This window comes from Sceloporus undulatus, chromosome 7, assembly GCF_019175285.1.
Source record: "Sceloporus undulatus isolate JIND9_A2432 ecotype Alabama chromosome 7, SceUnd_v1.1, whole genome shotgun sequence".
In the NCBI taxonomy this organism is placed as follows: domain Eukaryota; kingdom Metazoa; phylum Chordata; class Lepidosauria; order Squamata; family Phrynosomatidae; genus Sceloporus; species Sceloporus undulatus.
Window position 1 is genome coordinate 36,636,352 of NC_056528.1, and position 23,748 is coordinate 36,660,099.

Consider the following 23,748-nt stretch of genomic DNA (forward strand, 5'->3'; position numbering starts at 1 on the left):
CATCTCATGCTCCATACCCCAAATTTTGGGGGCTGCCATGTTCCAGAGCTTGGACATTTTACTTTTTTTGGCCCACCTCTCTGAATCCCCATGGTTATGGGAGTTGTAGTCAAAAAGTTAACTTTCCAAGCTCTGTTTTGACCATAATTGTTATATAGGCCCGCAATTTAATTATTCTTTCTTTTAAATTTTGATTGTTTCCACTAAAGGTTGTGTCTTTCTTATCCAAAGTGCTTGGGACCAGAAGTGTTTTGAATTTTGGATATTTTTTGGGGGGGGGGGAGATTTGGGGAGATTTCCATATCTGTAGTAAGACATCTTGGAGATGGGACCCAAATCTAAACATTAAATTCATTTATGTTTTATATACACCTTGTACACATAGCCCAAAGTGAATTTTATACATAATATTTTAAATAATTTTGGATATGAAACAAAGTTTGTGTACACCGCACCATCAGAAAGCAAAACTGTCACTGTCTCAGCCACCTATGTTGTCAATTTTGGAGTATTGTGGATTTTGGAACGCTGGATAAAGATACTCAGCCTTTATTTGGAATTCTTACCTTATTAGAAACATGCTTGCTCTGGGATTCTGGACTGTTCTCAGCATCTTTTAGCTGGTTTGCTGAACAGTCTGAAATCTGGCTCTGCTGCAAAAGGTCTGGGAGAAGATAATTTTGGTTGCTCATGCTCCAAAATCCTTCATGAGTACTACAGCTGAGTTTTCCTGCAACATGATCCTGTAGCAAAGGACAAATTAAAAAGCTTGTTTGTCACCTCAGTTAGGCAGTCTCTGCTGCACTTCCTCACATCGTGAAACACTGGCCACTTGTGCCAACACTTATAGTAACAAATGCTGGCTAATGTTGGAAGTCTAAGTCTCTGTAGTACACCAGAGCTAATGAAAATCAGATTATGGCAGAAATGTCAGCACTTCAGAAGTAAAATATAATAAAATGAAATTACACTGGAAATGGATTCTGATGGATGGCAACTGCTTAAAGGACACTGGCGTGTTTATACAGTGTGGTGTTCATCTTCAAAGCACTTTACAAATGATACTTAATCTATCCTCTTAACCACCTGTGAGGGAGAGGTAAAGAAACACCAGTGGGGTAACCGAGTGGCTTCTGTTCAAGATGCCAGCATCCAAAAGGAGTGTGCCTCTAACAGATTGCCTGCTCCTGTATAAATCTCCCAAACTGTTAAAGTTTTCCACAATTGAAATCCTGACCTTTATTTCCAGAGAAATCAGAAATGGTGGCTGAAAGGAGCAGGGCATTTGAGGAATTGGTGCAGAGGCACTGAAAGAGCTTTGAGATGTCTTTGGAAAATAATAAAATGTATATAAATTCCAAAAAGAAAACTTTGATTTTCTCCTTTTATATAAGGGAGACTATTTGACTATGCTGCTGTATTTAATGGGACTTTAGTATCCATGAATTTGGGTATCCACAGCAGGCCCTGGAACGAAACCCCAGCAGGTACCAAGGACTCACAGTAATCATTAACAGATTCGATTTTTATATTGACATTTCTACTATCTCACTCTGACTTATTACTGTACATTTATGCCACAAAATGTCTAGCGGTGTACTTGACTGGGACTAGACAGTGTTTGAGAGCTTCCAGTTCTATAATCCCATGACAATTAGAACCCATGATGTCTCAAGAAGCAGCAAAGTTTGAAAAAGCTTTTTTCCCCCCCAAAGGAAAGCATGTGGCTCCTATTAAGGATCAAGATGGATGCTGATAATGTTATTCAGCCATCCCCCTGCTCCCACCTGGATCTGCTGAAGCAATAACCAACAGAGATGTTTTATAGCTGGCAGTGAAGATAGAAGCTGTCTTCTGTGTGGTTTGCTGCAAGAGATAAAAACAACTGACTGGAGCTAAGCATTTAGGAATGCCAGCCAGCATATTTACAGACTGTGAATCCTGAGTGGAAACAATCTGATGTTTTAAAAGCCAAGTGCCTAATTGGAAAAAAGGGAAATGAGAAGGGGGCAGAGAAGTATTTGGCCTCCTGCTTTATGCTGAAAACCACAAAACAAAAACACAAATTGTAATCTGTTTTCTGTACTTCTCTTATGTTTTATGGACTCAAATGCTGTGATAGTAACTGGAAGGAGGAGGAGAGGGACAGGGAAGGGGATAGAATTCCTTCTTTTCTGATACCCTTGCCAGCATCCCAACTCTGCTCTCAAGTACTGGTGTATTTTGCATTCTTTGGCAATCTTATAGTCCCTGCTAGCATCTTTTCCAGACTTTAAGGCCATCTGTATTACAGATTTTGAGCTTAATTCTTACTGGCAAAGATGAGTATGGGCTGCTGAGCTGAAACTGTTTTGAATCCAACCTGCTCCCAGCCTAGGGATGCTGGAAACAACTTAGTTCTTAACTTTGGACTGGCATTTTATTGTAATGTATTTTTAATGCTGTAACCCGCCTGGATTCCTAGTGATTGGGCGAGCTATAAATAAATTATTTATTATTGTCGCTGTGTCTCCAGGGTGAAGGAAGTTTCAAATTGGTGTACCCCATCTTCATCTACTGTTTTCCCCCTTCTTTACCCCATTCTCTTCGAGCTCTTCTAATAACAGCTATGAAAGTGGTTCTGCTGGCAGAGCATTCTGTTGGCAGTCCTATAAAATCTGCTAGCAGAAAAAGGAGCATTTCTCCCAACATAAAAGGGTTGTGCCTAATCCTAACCATCTACAACAATCCAAAAGGCACAGTGGGGAATACCAAAGGCTGGAAAGACTGCTGGTGGCTCCTGTTTTCTATCAAAACCTATTCACATGTGAATTTCTACTTTTCAGCCCATGAGCACATTTCCACATCATAATAAATCATGGTTTATGTTAATCAAGATTTATTGTTTTATCCATCTCTCCCCCTGGCCCCACCCATTTCTGGTTTGTTTTTCAGCTTCTATGTCAAGGTTAGCAGCTAGAAACAAGCCAAGAACAAGTCACAGGTGTGGCCTTAAATGTCACAAAAAACTTTTAAATTCTTTCTCTATAAATACAGTTTAAACAAGCCAGAGCTCATGGGTGAATGATAAACTATGGCTTCAGATTGCAGTGGCTGGCTGGTTAACATGGCTTATTAGAAAAGTGGGTTTGTTGAAGCCTGTAAAGAAGGCCTGGCTGGGGTCACAACCACAGAACATTTATATGCTACCCAGGACTGTAATGGAGATTTCTTCTCCCACGTAATGGTTATGTAATGGGGATGCCTCTCTCCAACTAGTCATCCAGCCTCCAGTTTGGCTGGCCTTTCCCATCATTTGCAGGGCACCTGTGCTGGCAATGGGATTCCCTGGAAAGAAGATGCAACGCCAGGCAAAGAAAATGGCAGCTCCCCTCACCTTTGCAGCTGGCAAAGAGGAATTCCTGGTGATCCAGAAGCTCAAGCTTGTTGAATTTATTTTTCAAAAAATGTGCAAATACAGTCAACTAGAGGTGGCCAGTGGATTCAATCTTGATTTTACCACTGATCCTCCCTACAGCTACTCTTTCACAGTTGAGCCAAACTTCTAAAGCAGTGATTCCCAAATTTTGGTCCTTCAGTTTCTAGAATTCCTGACTATTAGCCTAGGTGGCTGGGGCTTCTGGGAGGTGAAGTGCAAAACATCAGGAGGAAAAAAGTTTGGGAATCCCTGCTCCAAAGGGACAGGGCCCAGGTGAGTTCCCATTCAACATGGAGCAGCTGCAGAAGTGGTGGTGAATTCAAGAATAAATTTGCCATCCCTGTAGTCACTGAGAAGATGCAGCAACCAACATTTTGGGGTGGAGGTTGTAGTGGTACCGGTACAAACCTACATGGAGTATTATGGGTCTGCAGAATCCAAGTATTGGCTGTTGGGCCTGGGCCCAATTAACTCACGTTGTGGTCTTAGGCCAGTTATTTTCTGAAAGTTTGATAAGGGAATCTTACAATGCAGGAATAAGTCCTATGGTGGAGCTCTTAGAGCATGCAGGTGGTTGTTTAAGAACATAGCTGAAAATTTGCATCATGCAGAGCTACAAAATTAGCAATTGGGAATTTGACTTGACCAGCCCCATGCACAGCGTGGCATCCCTCGGAGGTGGTTTTGATTACCTTGTGATCCATTCCTGCACTCTGAGGTTTCAGTTCAATCCCATCTGGAGCTTTGGCCCTTGAGAAACCTGTCACTCCATTGCTGAGCGGTTGCCTAGTAACAAATGCCAATTAGTGAGAAGGAAAAAGAAAAAGAAACATAGGAAAACTAAAAAACAACAGCAAACAACAAAAATACACAATCTAAAACAAAGCACCACTAAACAGCTGCAGACATCTTACCTCTTTTTCCTCAAATGAAAGTAAGCTTGTTAAAGCCCCTTTACTTTTAAAATTATGTTCTGTCAATCCAAAATATATTAGCCTCCCCCAATCTGGTGCTTTCCAGATGTTTTTGGACTACAGCTCCCATTAGCCCCAATTAGCAGGTCCAATAGTCAAGGATCATGGGGATTGTGATCTCAAATAAGTAGCTGATAGGGGAGGACAAATGGTTCTGCTTAGTGTCTCTCCAAAGTCTCAGGCAGAGAGAGATCTCACCCATCACATGCAAGTACTTATTTTTAATCAGAGGTGCCAGGAATTGAATGTTTATGTTTGGCCTGGAGAAGAGAAGGTTAAGAAGTGATATGAAAGTCCTGTATAAAAATTGAAAGGATGTCATACTGGAGCAAGGTTTTCTGCAGAAGACAGATTACATTGAGTTTGTTTATCTGATCCTGAAGGCTAGGGACAGTCTGGGAATTCTGTTGGTTTGCCATCCACCCCATAATCTAGCAGACTCTCTGGCCGAGCTGACACAGCTAGTCTTGAAGCTGGTTCTGGAGTCCCCCAGACTTCTTGTCTTGGGGGATCTCAACATCACCTTCGACGTTGGCTCATCAGATCTTGCAGGGGTGGCTCGGGAGTTCATGACTTCCATGACAGCCATGGGCCTGTCCCAATTAGTCTCGGCTCCAACACGTTATGCGGGTAACACACTCAATGTGGTCTTCTGTACGGAACAGGAAAGCCCATGGGCAGAGATTATCAACATCACTGCCCTGTCATGGATAGACCATTTCCTGGTCAAGGTTGGTCTAAAAGCCACTACCCACACCCCCCTCAGGGGTGGAGGATCCATTAAACTGATCCGCCCTTGAAGGCTGATGGAACCCAAAAGGTTCCAGGAAGTCCTAGAGGGTTTTATGGTTGGAAATGATGGCGATTCTGTCGACGCCCTGGTTGATACCTGGAATAAAGACCTAGCCAGGTCAATAGACAGCATCGCCCCCAAGTGTCCTCTCCGGCTTGCTTCAAATAAAAAACCATGGTACACTCAAGATCTTCAGAAAATGAAGCGAGCCATGTGATGACTAGAGTGCCGCTGGCGGAAACACCGACGCTTATCTGACAAGACGCTCCTAGGATACCTTTTAGTTTCCTACAGAGAGGCAATCGATGCAGCAAAGAACTTGTTCTGTGCTGCACATATTGCATCCGCAGAGTCTCGTCCAGCAGAACTATTCAGGGTGTTCAGAGAGCTAATCCAACTGCCTCCCACCCCGAACGTATTACTAGAACCAACAACGACCTGCTGTGACGCATTCAATGACTTCTTTGCCGATAAGATCTCTCAGATAAGGGTCGATCTGGATGCTGGCATTAAAACAGAGACTATGAGAGAAGTATCCAGTGACTCCGTGGACTGCGTTAGACTGGATCGTTTTGAGCTTGTGAGTACTGATGAAGTGGACAAGCTCCTTGGATGTGTAAGGAGGACGACTTGCCCCCTCAACCCCTGTCCATCTTGGCTGACCGTTCAGGGAGGAGATGCTGTAACATCACTGCTTCAGACTATAATAAATGCATCCCTTAGAGAGGGGAAATTTCCATCAGTACTTAAACATGCAGAGGTTAAGCCACTCTTAAAGAAACCCTCTCTAGATCCCCTGATAAGGAACAACTATAGGCCAGTCTCTTTACTACCATTTTTGGGCAAGGTGATCGAGAGGGCAGTCGCCTTCCAACTCCAGGCTGTCTTGGATGAAGCTGATTATCTGGACCCATTTCAAACTGGCTTTAGGGCAGGATATGGAGTTGAAACTGCCATAGTCGCCCTAGTCGATGATCTCCGTCTGGGCATTGACAGAGGATGTGTGGCCCTGTTGGTGCTCTTGGACATCTCAGCGGCATTCGATACCATTGACCATGGTATCCTTCTGGAATGCCTGAGGGAGCTAGGTATTGGGGGCACTGCGCTCCAGTGGTTCCGTTCCTACCTCTCGGGCAGATTCCAGATGGTGATGCTGGGAGAAAGTTGTTCTCATAAAAGAGAACTGACATCTGGCGTCCCTCAGGGTACCATTCTGTCCCCCATGCTTTTTAACATTTACATGAAACCGCTGGGAAAGATAATCCGAAAACATGGTGCATGGTGTTATCAATATGCCGATGACACCCAAATTCACTTCTCTATGTCTCCAACTGCTGCAGTGACTAAGGATGGCATCTCTCCTCTGAATGCCTGCCTTGAGTCTGTAATGGGCTGGATGAAGGAAAACAAACTCATGCTGAATCTAGAGAAAACGGAGGTGCTCGTGATAGGTGCCCTGATCCAGGGAGGGAGATCTGCCAACCCAACCTTGACGGGGTCACACTCCCCCTGAAGAATGAAGTCCGCAGTTTGGGAGTACTCCTGGACTCGTCTCTACAGTTGACATCTCAGGTGGAAGCGATAGCCAGGAGTGCATGGTATCAACTACGGCTGATACACCAACTGCATCCCTACCTGGCTCAGGGGGACCTTGAAACAGTAGTACATGCACTGGTAACCTCTCGTTTAGATTTCTGTAATGCGCTCTACATGGGGCTACCTTTGTACCAAATTCGGAAGCTCCAGCTGATTCAGAATGCTGCAGCCAGACTGATCACCAAGACACCGAGATCAGAGCACATTACACCAGTGTTGAAATCTCTACATTGGCTGCCAATTAGCTTCCAGGCGCAATACAAAGTGTCGTTTATTACCTATAAAGCCTTACATGGCCTGGGCCCGAGTTACTTAAGGGAATGCCTCTCCCTACATAATACGCCCCACACTCTCAGAACATCTGGCACAAACATATTGGAACACCTCAAAACCAGGTTGAAAACTACCTCTTGAAAACATTTTCTGCGATGGCCCCTAGACTTTGGAACAATTTACCGGAAGAGGTCCATCTTATCACTTCCTTGGAATCCTTCAAAAAGGCACTGAAGATGGATCTCTTCCAGAAGGCCTATCCAACTGATCTCCTCTAATCTGATTTGTACATCTGAATATACGACTGAACAACACTGTAACAACTTTCTCCTTTTCTCTTTTATTTTTATTTCTTTGACTGAAGTTTTTGAATTATGTATGCATTTTATGATGTTTTTACTGCTGTAATCCCACTTCGATCCGAAGGGAGAAGCGGGAAATATAAATAAAATTTTATTATTATTATTATAACAGGACCTGGAGCAATAGATCCAAACGACAGTAAAAGAGATTCCGCCTAAACATTAGGAAGAACCTCTTGACAGTAACAACTGTTTGACAGTAGAAGACACTGCTTCAGAGTGTGATGGAGTCTCCTTCTTTGGAGGTTTTTAAACAGAGGCTGAAGGGCCAACTATCGGATGTTCTTTGATTGTGTATTTCTGCATGGCACAGGGTTGGACCGCATGGCCCTTGAGCATCTCTTCCAGCTCTATATTATTCTATAAAAAGTTTAACAAAAATAAATAAAACTAGAACCTTCAACATGCAGAGTCTCTGCTCTACCATCAAGCAATATAAAGTAGCTGTCAATTTTTATTGGTTTTTATGGTTTTGTTCTTTTCTGATTAAAGAAGAACCTCCATTGATCAGACAAGTATGTATATGTGGCATTGTATATTTAGATGAATATTGTATGTTGATTTAGGAATGGTCAGAACCCTACAGTGATATTTGTTATAGAGCAACCCAACCATTTAAATGTACCTATTGATAGTACTGCATCTGTGTTTTGGCCGACTGGGCTATTTTTTTGGAACCCAAGTTGGGGGGGGGGGGGGGGGAGATTATGAATCACCTGAGTCCCATTCACACTACAGAATTACAGCACTATATTTCACTTTAGGAACCAGCATGGTATAGTGGTTTAAGTGTTGGACTATGACTCTGGAACCCAGGGTTCAAATCCTAGTTCAGCCATATAAACCCACTAGGTACCCCTGGGCAACTCACAATCTCTCTGCCCCAGAGGATGAAAATGACAAACCCCCTCTGAAGAAACTTGCCAAGAAAACCCCATGATAGGTTTGCTTTAGGGTTGCCATAAGTCAGAAATGACTCGAAGGCACACAACAACAATAACAACAAATTCAACTGTGTCACAGCAACATCCCATAGAATTCTTGGATTTGCAGTTTAGGGATGAGCATTTAGGATTCTCAGTATGTAGCTCCTCATCAAGCTACAAATCTCAAGATTGCACAGGATGCATCCACGGGAGTTGATGTGGAATACGGCACTCTGTTCATATAGTGTATATGGCATCCTGTAATCTTGGGAAGATTTGACATATAGCAACAACAATAAAAAGACAGATCATCTTGCATAGGAGGAAAAGACACAGATGGTACTATCAGTTTTGAGACTGGCATGTAATCAAAGAGCTGAGGTGGGATTCAATAAAAGATCAGCCCCTTGCTTCCATGTTTGCCACTGGGAAATGTGTGTATGTGTGTATTAGAGTTGGTAATGCCTCTCATTCCTTTTCTATTTAAATTTGTGACTTGGCCCTTTATCAGGAATCTTCTTTAAGCTTCTCACTGATATGTCTCCAGTTAGCTGACACAGCACACTTGAGACCCCACAATCACATGTCAGTTGTACTAAACCTCTTAATGACATCCACTAATTTAGATGGCTGACTGAAGGATGAGTAGAATGCTGCACAAGCTATCCTAGTGCGATACTAAACCTTGTTTTTGGAGGCATCAGCAGTTGTGCAATGCTGCAACTTGAAATGTTGGCCTTCATCTTACCAACAGCTGGGGTCATATAAAAGGTTCAGGACTGCAGGAAGATGTGCTGGTCCATATAAATGAAGCCAGTTCTAGCCATTTTCATCTCAACCCAAAATAGATCTTTTTTAAAGCTACTAGATCCTAATTGCCAATTCAAGATCAAGCCACCCTCAAATATTTTGAAAAACATGCATGTGAGGGGGTTGAACTGGATGATCCTTGTGGTCTCTTCCAACTCTATGATTCTAAAAGGATAAGATAACTTCATGATGGTGAACCTATGGCACACATGCCCTCTCTGGCATGCAAAGCCATCTCTGAGGGCACATGGAGACAGTTGAAGGCACGGGAGGGTGGGGGAAGAAGAGGAACAGGCGTGGGGAAATCCCACCCCATATGTATCTGTTCCCTAGGGAAGTCCCACCACTGGAAGTCCCACCGGAAGTCCCCCTCCCCAGCACTGGGTAACACTTGGTGCAGGAACACCACTGAGTTGGGCATTTGGTCTCTAAAAGGTTTGGCATCACTGAGTTAACTCAACATAACACAGTCGCCCCTCTTAACTCACGGATCTTGGGATGACTTCTGTTATTTCCAACAAGGTGTCCCCCATGGTGCACACTCCACATGTGGTCATGAACGCGCACCCCATTCAAGCCTATGGGGCTTGGATATGTGTGAGCCTCTATTTTTGCTGTGGGGGTCCGGAACATATCCTCTGCAAAAATTGAAGTATATTGTTTTGGGGAAAATCCATTTCCTTCCAGGTTTCAGCTATGCTCAGGGCGGGGGTCAGGAAAACTTCATGGAAGTGGCAGATGTTATCATCATCCCTGCTTATCAAAAGGTCCCAGTGTTTTGATCACATGAGCCCAGTTCCACTACACCACTGGGCATCAGAAGCACTAAACCTGGGAATGGCAGCTTCTGAGGTCCTGGAGGCATTTTTGCCACCCCTCAAATCTTGGTGTGCTGCACCATCCTCTGACTGCTACCCCAAGGGGAAAAAAACCAACACATATCTTCTAACATTTCACAGATGAAAAGCAAGACACATGTGGCTAAGCAACATCAGAATATAGACAAGAAGATGGCAAAACTTATTTGTGAGGAAGAATACATAAGTAAGGAGAGGCTGGAACTGAGTATGCAGGGAAGGGCAAGATTTCACTTCACCACCACGACTACCCACAAACTACTTTTCCTTATTTCCTCTGCAACCCTAGATGAAGTAAAACATGTGAAAGCTAAGCTAACCTGATGCCACAACTGCCATCATTGAGGTTGTTGTTGTCATCATCATCACTGCTGCACACTTCATCACTGGAGGATGAATATTCTAATGATTTCCGGAGCAAGTTGCTGTCTTTCCCCTTGACCAAGAAGGGTGGACTCTGAACAACAGAGAAGAGTAAAATTGGTAGCTTCCATTCATTCAAGAACCCACTGCAGATATCACACAACTAATTCTGTATTATTCAAATCTTCCCCAAATTAGAGCTCTCCAGAAATGTTGGATTATATACAGTTCCTACCATTCCTAGCTACAATTGCCTGTCTGGAAGGCAGCAAGTTGGGAAGTGCTGTCCTAGAAACAACACATTAATTGTATGTTGCATTTATAAATATTTTTCAGTAATCCTGCAGATAAATCCTGCTTTATCTATGATTGGGGAGGGCCAGGAATCCTTACACACTACACAGTTATAGCACTGTGATTTCACTTTAATTGCCATGACAACTTCCTAAGGAATCTTGGCATTTGTAGTCTGGTGAGGCCCCAGAGCTCTGTGGCTAAAAAATCTAAATACATGGGTCCTTGTTATCCACTGCGGTTTGGTTCCAGGACCCTCAGTGGATAACAAAATCTGTGGATGCTCAAGTCCCCTTAAAGATGATGGCATAGCAAAATGGTGTCCCTTATATAAAATGGGAAATCAAGGTTTGCTATTTGGAATTTAAACTATTTTTGGAATATTTTCAAGCCATGGACATTTGAATCTGTGGATTTAAAAAATTCATGGATAAAGAGGGCTGACTGTACTTTCCCCTATAGTACAAATCCCATGTTGCCAGGGCAGTTATAATGGAATCATAGTGCTTTTTCACTGGGTAATGTGAAAGGAACCCAGGTTCAGTCCCACTCCCTGCATTCTCTATGTAAGGCTGGAAAACTGCCTGTGTATGGCATTTCCCCCTAAAACCCTGGAGAAAACTTGATTATCACTGCAGGCAATTGTGAGCAAGATGGACTGATGTTTTAACATGGTGTAAGGCATTTTCCTGAGAGGAGAATGTGGCTAATTTCAATCAGGATGTTTATTTTAAGCACATGGATTATTCCAAGCCCATCTATACAGCTTCTTTAGACCTTTGCTAGTCCTACAAAGGGCATCCTTGTCCACATTCCTCTCTTTGAATACAAATTACTTTCACAGTAAAGAATATTAATGCAGTTTGCTCTGTATCATACAGTGCTGAAGCCTCAAGATCTGAAATCTTGACATATTGAAAACATGGCTTGGCAACTCTTCACTCTGATCCAGTGGTTTTTATGCACATAAACATGTAAATGACTCATGATTAATCAATTAAGTTTTTTTAAAAAACAAAACAAAACCAAATTGGTATAATAATTTTAAAAGAATATAGATGAATGAGAAAGAACAAGCTATGAGGTGAGGAAGTCAGAAGAAAATGACAAAGGCTGCCTCCCCACTGCAAAAATAATCCAAATAGATACCATTTTAATTGCCATAGCCCAATGCTATGGAATTCTGCGATTTGTAGTTTTGTGAGATATTTAGCCTTCTCTGTCAGAGAGCTCTGGTGTCACAACAAATCACAAATCCCAGAATTCCCTAACATTAACCTACAGCAATTAAAGTGGTGTCAAACTGAATTAGTTTTGTAATGCCCATGCAGCCAAAAAAGAATAATGAATATATTACCATTAAAAAAAAACCTACTGAAATATGGCATGGATGTGATGCATTTTCTGGTTTCTTATAGGATTGATGGTGGCTGTGTAGTCTGGATGATCCTAAATATCCCAGAAAGAAAATTTTACACAGGTATAATAGTCAGTCAGTCAAGCAATCTAACAAACAGATAAGAAAACTCAGACTTAGGACATGCATGGATGGTCTGAAGACTTGACTGAAGGGCAGGATTGCATAGTTATAATAAATAGTACAGGTTGAGTCTCTCTTATCTGAAATACTTGGGACCAGAACTGTTTGGGATTTTGGAGTTTTTCAGATTTTGGAATATTTGCATGTACATAATTAGAAATCTTGGAGATGTGACCCAAATTTAAACATGAAATTCATTTATGTTTCATACATATGAAACATGAGCCAGTGTGGCATAGTGGTTTGAGTGTTGGACTACGACGCTAGAGACCAGAGTTTGATTCAGGAGAAGACAATGGCAAACCTCCTCTGAACAAATCTTGCCAAGAAAACTCCATGCCTTAGGTTGTCATAAGTTGGAAGTGACTTAAAGGCACCCAACAACAACAAATACACATAGCTTGAAGGTAATTTTCTACACAATATTTTTATTGCGTTCCACAGCGGAGTAGAAATTTGAGTATGTGTCTCCTTGGTCCACACAGAATGAATGCAGTTTGACATGACTTTAACTATAATGGTGCCATCCTATGGAATCCTGGGGTTTGCAGTTTGTTGTGGCACCAGAGCTCTCTCACAGAGAAGACTAAATATCTCACAAAATTACAAATCCCAGAATTCTATAGCATGGAGCAATGGCAGTTAAAGTGGTGTCAAACTGCATTCATTCTGCAGTGCAGATGCAACTCTAGTCCAGCACTTGACCTAGTATTCCACACTGTCACTCTTCCAGTCAGGTTTTCAGTACAGTATAACAAACCCGTTGAAAATAAAAAAATAAAAAAAATAAAATAGAAGTAATTAGCAAAAAATCCCTATAATTAAAGGGACAGTTTTGCCTTTTTAAAGTTTTCTTCCTTGCTTGCTCCATCTGCCTGGGAACGAAAATGTTGCTCAGTCACTGTTTGCCTGGATAGTTAAAAGCTTGACGTGAAGATTACCTGAAGTCAATCGGTTGTTTTGATGAAACACCAAATCCCTTTGCCTGTTGCCACTGGAGCTCCTGCTGTTAGGTTTTGCTGCATATTCCCCTAGGGACAGCTGAGGTGTGCTATAAAGAATAAAGACCAAAATAAAAAATGTTAAAAAACAAAAATCCAGCCTCAGAAGCGGAGAACATCACAAGCCCCCACTTCACATTCTTTTCCAGTTTCCACTTCTAAAAACAGCACAACCAAGACTCACAATTCTCCCAGGGAGCTGCTTCTTATAACCTAGCACTCCTGGAATGGCTATGTAGCATGGCATTAACATCTCTGATAGGAAACAATTTCTAGTAAGAAAGGCAAACTGCTGGGAGTCATAGTTTTTGTGGGTTTTTCAGGCTATGTGGCCATGTTCTAGAAGAGTTTATTTCTGACATTTCGCCCGCATCTGTGGCTGGCATCTTCTCTGATGCCAGCCACAGATGCTGGTGAATTGTGAAGAATAAACTCTTCTAGAGTATGGCCACATAGCCTGAAAACCCCACAAAAAATAATGAATGCCGGACATGAAAGCCTTTGACTTCATGCTGGGAGTCAGTTTCCCAGATTTGGGGTAGATCTACACTGTAGAAATCATGCAGTTTGACACCACTTTAAGTGCTCTTGTTTCAACCTATGGAATCCTGAGATTTGTAGTTTTATAATGTTTTCAGTTTTCTCTGCCAAAGAGTGCTACTAGTGGCTCACAAAAGTACATATCCTATGATTCTGTAGGATGGTGCCAGCCATGTGGACAGTTTTGGATTTCAGAATATTTTGGATTTTGGAATTCTGGGTAAGGGAGACTCAATAGATGTGCAAAATGGTGTCCATGGAACTGGATGAATTCTTCAGCTGCTGTCTGTACTTCTCCCAAAGTTGACATAAAGATAGTGGCTGGAAACATGGCTGCCAAGCAAACAGCAGCTTTCTGATGATTCAAAGTATGGAAACTTTGCACAACATGCACAAAATTATTAAAAATATTGTATGAAATTACATTCAAGCTCTGTGTATAAGGCATATATGCAACCTAACTAAATGAATTCTGTGTTTAGACTTGGGTCTCATCTCCAAGATATCTGATTATGTGTGTACAGTGAGACCTCAACATTCAGGGATTTTTTTATCCATGGATTCAAGCATCCATGGCCAAAAGTATATAAATTTCCCAAAGCAAACCTTGATTTTGCCATTTTATATAAGCTACATCATATTACTGTTCCATTGTATTTAATGGGGCTTGAGCAGGCATGGATTTTGGTATTTTGGTTCTGGAACCAAATCCCAGCAGATACCACGGGCTCATTGTATATGCAAATACAGGTATTCCAGGATCAAAAATGATGGGAATGACATTAGTAGATTCTTTGATTGTTTCCATTGTTTTAGTGTTAAATCTTGGCATGTTAGTATTGCATTAGGTAGTTAGATAGTTGTGTGACAGATTGGAGGTGTAGAAATTTATTTATTGTTAATGTGGGTTGTTTTAACTTATTGTATTCAGTTAAGGTAAAGGCTGACTTATTAGTGGTATATTCATTAACATATTTCTTTTGTTTTGTTTATGTATTTTGTTAACCACTTTGATATGTTGGAAAAGCCGGATATAAACTAAAATTTATTATTATTATTATTATTATTATTCTGTAATCCAAAACACTTCTGGTCCTAAGGTTTTCGTATAAGGGAGACTCAACCTATACATATATCGAGTCATGGCAAAATTACCTCTAAACTAGCTGCAGGATTCTTGTAATAAAAAACATACCTTTTCTAAACTCTAGGTTTATAAATATAGGGTGAAAGAGGAACCATCATGGAGCTTACCTTGAAGGGTAACTCTGATGACCCAGATGATCCCTGTTGTAGAATTTTGATGTTGTTCTTTGAGGAACCTGAATAAGAGCAAATGCTTCTGTTCACCACGTGTAAAACACAAACATGCAAAAGGGGCATCAGCCTATCTCACCATGCCGTATAGTCTTCTCCTTCACAAATTGTATTGTATCTGTGATATTTATTGTTGTTAACCGCCCTGATGTTTCGAAGGGCGGTATACAAATAAAGTTTTATTTATTATTATTATTATCCCTAAAGAATTAAGATATGGGGGGGGGGGGGAGATGTGTCTACTGCCCCATGATCTTTTTGCAAACTTGCACAGAAACTCTCCATTTGAAAACCTTTCACATATGTTACTTTCAAACGGCAAGGATACTAAATTTGCATTTGTCTGATGAAGCAATGAGTGCCTGGCTCATTGACTTATGACTAGCCTAAGTCTCAGAGTTGAGAATGAAGGTTTGCAGACAGTTGCAAATGCATCAAAGGTGCATCCTGCAATCTCCAAAGTATACATGCATAGAAAGGCTTCCTTTTACATGTACAAAGTTTTAGCAAGTTTGTAAAGGCTTAGTGTGGGGCGTTTGTAGAATTCTACCAGATCCTTTTCTGTGGATGTTTAAACTGTAGTTCTAAATGCTCAACTACAATGCTAGAAAGTTGAAGTCTGAAGGAAAATTTAACTTTGGGAACAGACTTCTTATTCAGGGAAGCAATACCCTTATCCCATCCCTATAGGGTTGCTACACCCCTGTAATCTATCTTGTATTCAGTAGGGCTTGTGAGCATGTAAGTGAGAATAAGATTTCAGCTGCAGATTGCAGTATTAAATACATTTACTAACAAGGAAGAGAGTTAGCATGGTGTAGTGGTTTGAGCATTGGACAACTCAGGGTTCAATTGCCTGCTTGGCCATGGAAATCCACTGGGTTACCTTGGGTGATTCACACACTCTCAGCCCAAGGCCACCCTGTGATAGTGTCTCCATAAGTTGGAAATGACCTGAAGGAATACAACAACCCAGCAAGGAAGCTGAACTGAATGTAATGGGATTTACACCCAAGTATGTATACATAGATTTTTGCAGTAATTTAATAAAACATACCCAGTACAGTTCCACTGGAAAGTAGCAAGAATACATAACCAACACATGTAAAACTGATTCCATGGGATTTTCTCTTCGCTCAATTGCATTCTGATGTTACTTCACACAAATATAGAGTTTGGTAATTCCTGAGAATCTCCCTTTTGACTTCATTTCATTTCAAAGCAATTATCTAGTCCCCAAGGCTGTAACAAGAAGCTGGAAAATATGTGGGCAACTTAGGGAAATCCAACAGACTTCCAGTGGGTAGTGAGTAGGACTTCAGTCATGTATGATGACTCCTTCTCTCTCTCCCTCTCTGGTTAGGGCATGAAGAATAAACAATTTTACAACTTAAACAAAACCACGTACATTTCCTTCAAGTTGTATCATTTTCACAAGCTTTAGAATTGTAGTTCCACATCTTACACAACTTAATATACTTGGAAGAAGAATTCTGAAATATCACCCATTAACTGTTGTTGTGTGCCTTCAAGTAATTTCTGACTTATGGTGACCACAACATGAACCTACCATGGAGTTTTCTTAGTAAGTTTTATTCAGAGGATTTGTTTTGCCATTGCCTTCCTTTGAGGCTGTGAGAGTGTGACTTGCCCAAGATCACTCAGGCCCCATGGCCAAGCAGAAATTTGAAATCTGGTCTCCAACACTATGCCATGCTGGCTTGCAAATGATTAATTACAATCTCAGTTGATTAACTGATTAATTACAAAAGCTTTTCTAATACCTTAGGAGGCTGTTCTTCAGGCTGACATATATTCCAGAAGACGTCATCCTGACTGGGGCTTGTTGATGTCACAGCTACATCGGACAATGAACTGCTATGATACAGATCACGACTGGTCCGTAGGCTTTCATTCTTCAAGTAAATAAAACGTACAATTACTACCACTGCCACTACTACTGCAGATACTAAGTAATCCACCACTGTCATAGGTATGTTTGGTAAGGCTCAATCACAAAGATGAAATGACTCAATCACAAACAACCATTAAAAGGTAACAAGTTGTTTTCTGGCTAAGCAGACATTGTATTTATGCAGACTAAAACTGCAGGGTGGCATCTGTCAGAGTTGGCAGTCTAGAGGCAGAAACTGCACAAAACAAAATTAACCAAGAAGGGAAGGAAAAGAGCTGTGCTCCTTTCATCACTGACAGTAAACTCTCCCATTGAGAATCTGTTGGAGAACATCTTTTCCTCTATGGAGATATTCAACAAAGTGAGCTTCCATCAACCCTCTCAGACTTCTCTGATCACAGATAGGATGAAGAACTTCAAGAAATAATTTCTCACTTTTTGAGTTACCCTAGTCCCATATGCTGTGTTGAAGCTCAATCACAGACAGACATGGCAAGATATAAAACTAGTTCTTCTTCTTGTTGTTTGCCTTCAGTAGTTTCTGACTTATGTCAAGCCTGTCATGGGGTTTTCTTGGCAAGATTTGTTCCAAAGATGTTTGCCATTGCCTTCTTCTGTGGCTGAGAGTGTGTGACTTTCCCAAGGTGGGTTTCCATGACTAAGCAGGGATTTGAACCCTGGTCACTCAGAGTCTTAAGAGATCATCACATGGAGTTATCCCATCCTTGTCCCATTCTTGTCCCCTCCTTCCCCCGACTTCAGACGACGTCGAGCAGATCCTGTCATTAACCCATCCAAAAAGCACAACAGACTGCGATCACGCAAAAGACTTTCAGATGATTTTGTGCAGATCCCATCATTAACCCATCATTAAACCATCATTAAGGCGACATTGGATGGCATTTTACAATAAAAGAAGTTTATGTTATTGGAATGCCACTTTTTTTATTGCGTTAATACTTTTTATTGGTTATATCACAACATAAGTATTCAATAATAAACTTAATACAGAGAGTTTAAAAGCTTGTTTTACCAAGCTATTAAGATAAACACTTTAATGACAGGTTAATGGTGGGATTGGTGCTATGTTTTGAAAGCCTTTCCTGCTATCGCAGTCACGGAGAGGTTAATGATGGGATAAGGATGAGGGAGCGATCCGTCCCTATCCTGTCTGTGTGTGATAATCTCCATAGCCCTGCACTTAATCTACTGCACCATGCTGGCACCTAAACAGCTAAGCAACTGTCATCCCTACAATATGATTTCTTCAGAGATATGTCCCTCAGCAATCAGACTGGCAAGGTGAGTCTGTGTTCAGCTTTCAATAGCTGATCACAAAACAAACTATGCTAAATGCAAGATACATAGGAGAAGCACAGCACATACCAAGATAAAACAGATATCTTTCATCATCTGGGGGAGCACCTCTGCTAAAAGCTTACTAAATGTATTGTTTAATTTAATCCTTAAATCAACAGCACAAAGACAACTTGGGATGGCTTCCTCAAAATGAGTGATCCATTCTCATCAGGACCTGCGTCCCAGCCTCCCTACTCATTGCTTCTGCCTTACCTGGACGCCTAGGATGATTTTACTGTCTCTTTGCCACTTGCCACCATCACTCTGAGCCCAAATCACTGGGTTTTTGCAGTTCCTATATCCTGATATGGCCCTGACAGAAATATCAGATGAGTGCCTGCAGCTATACCATCTTGTTCTGTTATTCTGTCAGATCTCACATGCTGCGAATGAACAGAGCTCTCAAAAGGAGTATTCTTTATTCATCAGCAGACATTTCTCTCCTCTGAGTCAGAACTGATTTGGGGTCACAAGATGCTGATAACTGCTGCCTTCAAGCTGGTTCTTTCAAATGCAAGAGAATAAAATAAAAATAAAACAAAAAAATTAGAGCCTTCCTCATTCCCTACAGCTATTAAGGACACCCTGTCAGTTTTTTGCAAGAATAACAAGGGTTTAAATGTACGATCATGTCACTTTGTTAAAAAAGAAGTCTTTTTATGATTACTATTCTTTTTAGTGCACAATAATGCTACTCACTGATGTGTTTTTATTGTATGAATAACTTCGAACTCCTAAGCACACTTAAGGCATTTCCATTTCCTCCTGCATCCTCTGCCTACACTTTCCCAAGATAATCTGTGGAAGATACCACACAGCCCTTCCAATTTAAAAACAATCAGCTAGAGATTCCCACTCTGAAATGCCACCTAGTTAAGTCCCACTGGACTGAAAAGGGATAAAACAGTCATAGGTGCCAGCTGTGCAGCTAGACTTTCACAGCGAAGAGAAGGTGGCACTACACATACTGATGGACAAGCAGTTACAGATGTACTCATATCTGCACCATCATTGCATAATGGACATATTCTGCTGATAGCAACGGAAGCAGAAGTGAACAGACAGAATGTTCCTCTGTGCCTTGTCTGCATTTCGGATTGCATATTGTCTGTTGTAGTCATGCGCTTTATGTTGCAGTGCATTATGGTTGTGCAATGTGTATGGCAGTTGTACATCTTGTATTCTGCATTGTGCAATGATACCTAAGTCACTGATATGTGTTGAGCCATGTTGCTGTTCTGCATTGGTTTGCACAGGGCTTGCATAGCATATCTCCCTATATAGATATTTATGCTATACTGAGTGGATGGATTGCAGCTTATGTGTGATTCCAGTACCTTTAGCAGGGACATGTTGTGTTTTTGCATCTAACTTAGGAAACTATCACATGGGGAAAATTGGGGGATTAAGAAGTCCCCCTTTTTTTGGAAAATTGCACGATCACAGCAAAGATTTTCAGATAACAACACGATCTAAGAAGACTTATCCCAGGAAGAACCAGAAATGCTCCAGCGACAAGCCATTATTATTATTATTATTATTATTATTATTATTATTATTATTATTAAACAACTTTATTTATGAAGGACTGTAGATGTACACAGAAATCATAGGATTTTCCCATTAATGGTTTGTTGCTAGAGTATTCTTAGTTCTTCCCAGGATAAATCCTCTCAGATCGTGATGTGTGTGAAAATCTTTGCTGTGATCACACAACTTTCCCGGGGAAATGCCTTTTTAATCACCTGATTTTCATCCCGTGTGATAGTCTCCATAGTTACAGAGGCTATGATTTCAGTGGAAAATTATCATAGAGGTAGAAGGCCTTCTTAACCCCCCTCTTTTCTTGTCCTTATCTACTGAAACTGCTGAAACCCATATGTATCCCCTCTACACAGATGCTTAGGGGGAAAAAAAAGAATGACTAATATTTTGGCCCTAACTGCATTATTTCTACAGTGTAGATGCACCCCAAGATTCTCTAAGTTCTCTATTTTGCTGTAATGGTAATGGAAGAAACATTTGCCTGTAAACTTCTGCTTCTACCTCTTTTCATCCAGCAAGGTACTTACTGAATTATCTCACTTCTTGGCAAACATTTTAGCTTTTTCATGAAACAGCTTTTTCAGCAGGTACAGCATCTAATAATATGGTACATAAAGTCTGGTTTTCTTCTTTTTTTTGTCCAATGTGATTGCGACTAATGATAGTGTTTATTTAAACCAGACCGCCTGGTAAGTGTCAAGCTGTTCTCGAAAGCAGCTAAACCTTCCATGAGAAGGGTAGACTTTATCAAGCCCACTTGCCCGTCATTTTCTCAAAGCCTGATTCAGCGAAATACTTTCAATGTATCCTGAGCCTTACAGAATTATTCTGAAGGAACAGAAGAATGAGGTCCTTGTATGCTTGAAAGTCAATCTTGGTAACCCCATTGGCAATGTGAATATATGAGTTGAAGGGTATCTGGGAAGAGCCCAGGAGACATGGAGCAGATGGCAATTTTACTTCCTGAAAACCTAGTTCATTATCCCAATTGCAGACAATAGTCAAGATCCCACAATGGACTTTGGTATCCAAGGTCAATGTAACTGGAGGCTTTTTGACACCACACAATTATAGTGCTATGATTCTAGTTAACTGCTAAGGCAATAGGCTATGGAATTTTGGGATTTGCAGTTTAGGGAGAGATACTTAGAACTTTCAGCCAAAGAGCTCTAGTGCCTCATCTAACTACCATCCCAAGGATTCTGCAGGATGCAGCCACTGCAGTTAAAGTGGAATAATGGGCTATAATTGTATAGTGTGAAATGACTGTATGACTTCTCTCTCTTTCAGACTTATACAGCACTCAAAACCTACTCCAGAGTGTTTTCTAATTCTCCAGAACTGTTTGGGAGGATGCATCTTGCAGTTTCTTCTTCGATCTAGTGTAAAAGTAAAGGTAATAGTTTTCCCTTGACAAGATTGTCAAGTTGTGATCAATTGTAGGGCTCAGTTCATCTCTGTTACTAAGCCGAAGAGATAGAGTGGGTCATGTGGCCAGCATAGCTGCACAGAACGCTGTTACCTTCCCACCGAAATGGTTCCTATTTATCTACTTGCACTTTTACATGCTTTCAAACTGCTAGGTTGGCAGAAGCTGGGTCTAGTGATGGGAGCTCACTCATTGGACTTGGGTCTCAACCTGATCTGTCAACCTTGCAATCATCAGAGTCAGCGCCTTAACAGCTGAGCCACTACACCCCTATCTAGTATAGAAGTTGAGAAATTTTCCTGAACCACAACTCTCTAAAAATCCCAAACCAATGGCCATGCCAACTAAGAGATTAATCTTAGAATCATAGCTTTGTAAGAGACTCCAAGGACCATCCAGTCTAACCCCCTTCTGCCATGTAGGAACACGCAGTCAAAGCACCCCTGACAGATGGCCATCCAGACCTCCAAATACCTCCTAAGAAGAAGAGTCTAAGGGAGTATGTTCCACTGTCAAATAACTCTTACTGTCAGGAAGTTCCTCCTAATGTTTAGGTGGAATCTCTTTTCCTGTAGCTTCCATCCATTGTTCTGTGTCCTATTCTCTGGAACAGCAAAAAACAAGTTTGCTGTCATCCAAAAAGTAACTTTTCCAAGCCCTGGTCTAGTGACAACTGCCTAGTCTACAATGCTCACATGTGAGGAGCAACCAAGATCCTCCACTCCTTCTCAGCTTTGGAATGACTTTTGCCTAGCCCTCCCTTCAACACAAGCTCAGCTACAGACACAGCTGCCAAAACTAGCAAAAGGGATATTCCCTTCTCTCCCTGACCTTCTCTTGCTGCAACTGCTGGAGCACAGCCTATTGGGAGAGACTGTGTTCCTCCTTGCTCTGTCAAACACAAAGATACATTTATTTTGCCATATGAATTATGTACACTAAAATAGCTTCCAGTGGAAATATGACAACCTGTAGTGGGTTCCAAAGCTTTTTGTGAAACATGCAAGAAACAATATCCCAGGACCAATCTAGTCAGGCGGGCATTAACGTCACTGCAAATAACAGTCATCTAAGTAGATTCTGCGAAGTTTGAGGCCTATAATTCAGCAAGAAATGGCAGCCTTAACCAACATTTATTGCTTCAAGTCCAGGTTATTTCTCTACTCTGGCTTGGGTTTCAGTTATTAATGAGGAGAAAGAAAGAAGGAGCAGCTTTTGGCCTTGTGCCTGAATTGTTACAGAGTTTCCAGAAAGGAAAGGTGACACTTCCTTACCTGAGACATCACCGCTCTTTGCAAAGCTGGGGTACATGGACTAGAGCTACTGCCAGAACCTAGTCTACCATGAGAGGTGGCATGTTCATGTCCAAGAACAGCTGCCCAGTTGAGATCAGTTTGTAGATGGTCACTCTTCTTACACTTGTTCTCTGTCTGGAAACAAACCCATGAAGACAGCAAGGTTCAGTACTGATACTGCAGAGAGGTTGTTGATTTACTTTTAACTTGTACTCATTGTAGATTTATTTGTAACCCAAATAGAGTTACAGTACTGTGTTGATAAGACACAGGTATCTATAAAGGTTTCCTGCTAGCTTTCAAAAATAGATTAAACTAGCAGCATTGAATTCCTGCCAGCAGGAATAGATACAACTGACAAGACGATTTTATATGCTTTCAAAGTGGAAAAATTGTTTTTTAACTCTCTGTTCATGTGGTGGATTGCTCTTACAACCAGTCACTGTCTTCTTTTATTCTGTATCCTCTTTTTACCTGTGTTGGTCTATGATCACAATAAATATGAACTGAACTGAATCAGTGACTGTACAGGTTTTCATAACCTGCATCCAGTTTATGAAGATTTTTGCCATATACTATATCCAAACAAACCTATACAGTATATACCTATGCAAGTCCTACTCCTTCTGGATTTTATTTTAATATTGATAGTTCAGTACTGCTGTTGTGGCTTATAGTTACACGAACTAATGCCCTTACTACAAGGCTTTTTTTGTGTGTGCTAGAGCTTTTGCACTACTGTTAGAGGTACGTTTGTATAGCTATAAAACCATATAACCAGATTTCCTCATGCATTTTTCCTCTGACATTTATCTAATTTAAATCCCTCTCTTTTTGCATAAGGACACACAATTATAATTACAAATGTACTGTTGAAATGGATTGCCCGAAGCACCAGAAAATTCCCAAATGAAATGGAAATCTGGAATGTAGACTTTGATTTGCTGGTTACTTGCATCCTTCTGTGTACATCATCAAATTGACAAATTGTTCCAAGAAATATAGACAGGCTCAACATGGGTATTTGTCTTTCCTCTGGGGGGGTTAATAGCCAACCTGGGGGAAAAGGGGGGGCTTTCAAAATCCCAATAGGTTTCTTGTTAATATAACATCAGGAGATCCACCTAAATGACAGCAGTGC

General features: G+C 41.1%; 1 protein-coding gene across 1 annotated transcript in view; it reads right to left on the minus strand.

Moving 5' to 3' along the window:
• Positions 1–23,748, minus strand: part of LOC121936852 (mitogen-activated protein kinase kinase kinase kinase 4-like) — a 107,961-nt gene that overhangs the window by 27,437 nt on the left and 56,776 nt on the right. The window contains exons 15-22 of the mRNA XM_042479505.1: positions 22,587–22,742; positions 16,849–16,980; positions 15,002–15,069; positions 13,148–13,257; positions 12,042–12,115; positions 10,330–10,466; positions 4,111–4,204; positions 567–743 (exon numbers count right to left, since the gene is read on the minus strand). Coding sequence (XP_042335439.1) covers positions 567–743; positions 4,111–4,204; positions 10,330–10,466; positions 12,042–12,115; positions 13,148–13,257; positions 15,002–15,069; positions 16,849–16,980; positions 22,587–22,742 — 948 coding nt within the window. The remainder of the gene's footprint in view (positions 1–566; positions 744–4,110; positions 4,205–10,329; positions 10,467–12,041; positions 12,116–13,147; positions 13,258–15,001; positions 15,070–16,848; positions 16,981–22,586; positions 22,743–23,748) is intronic.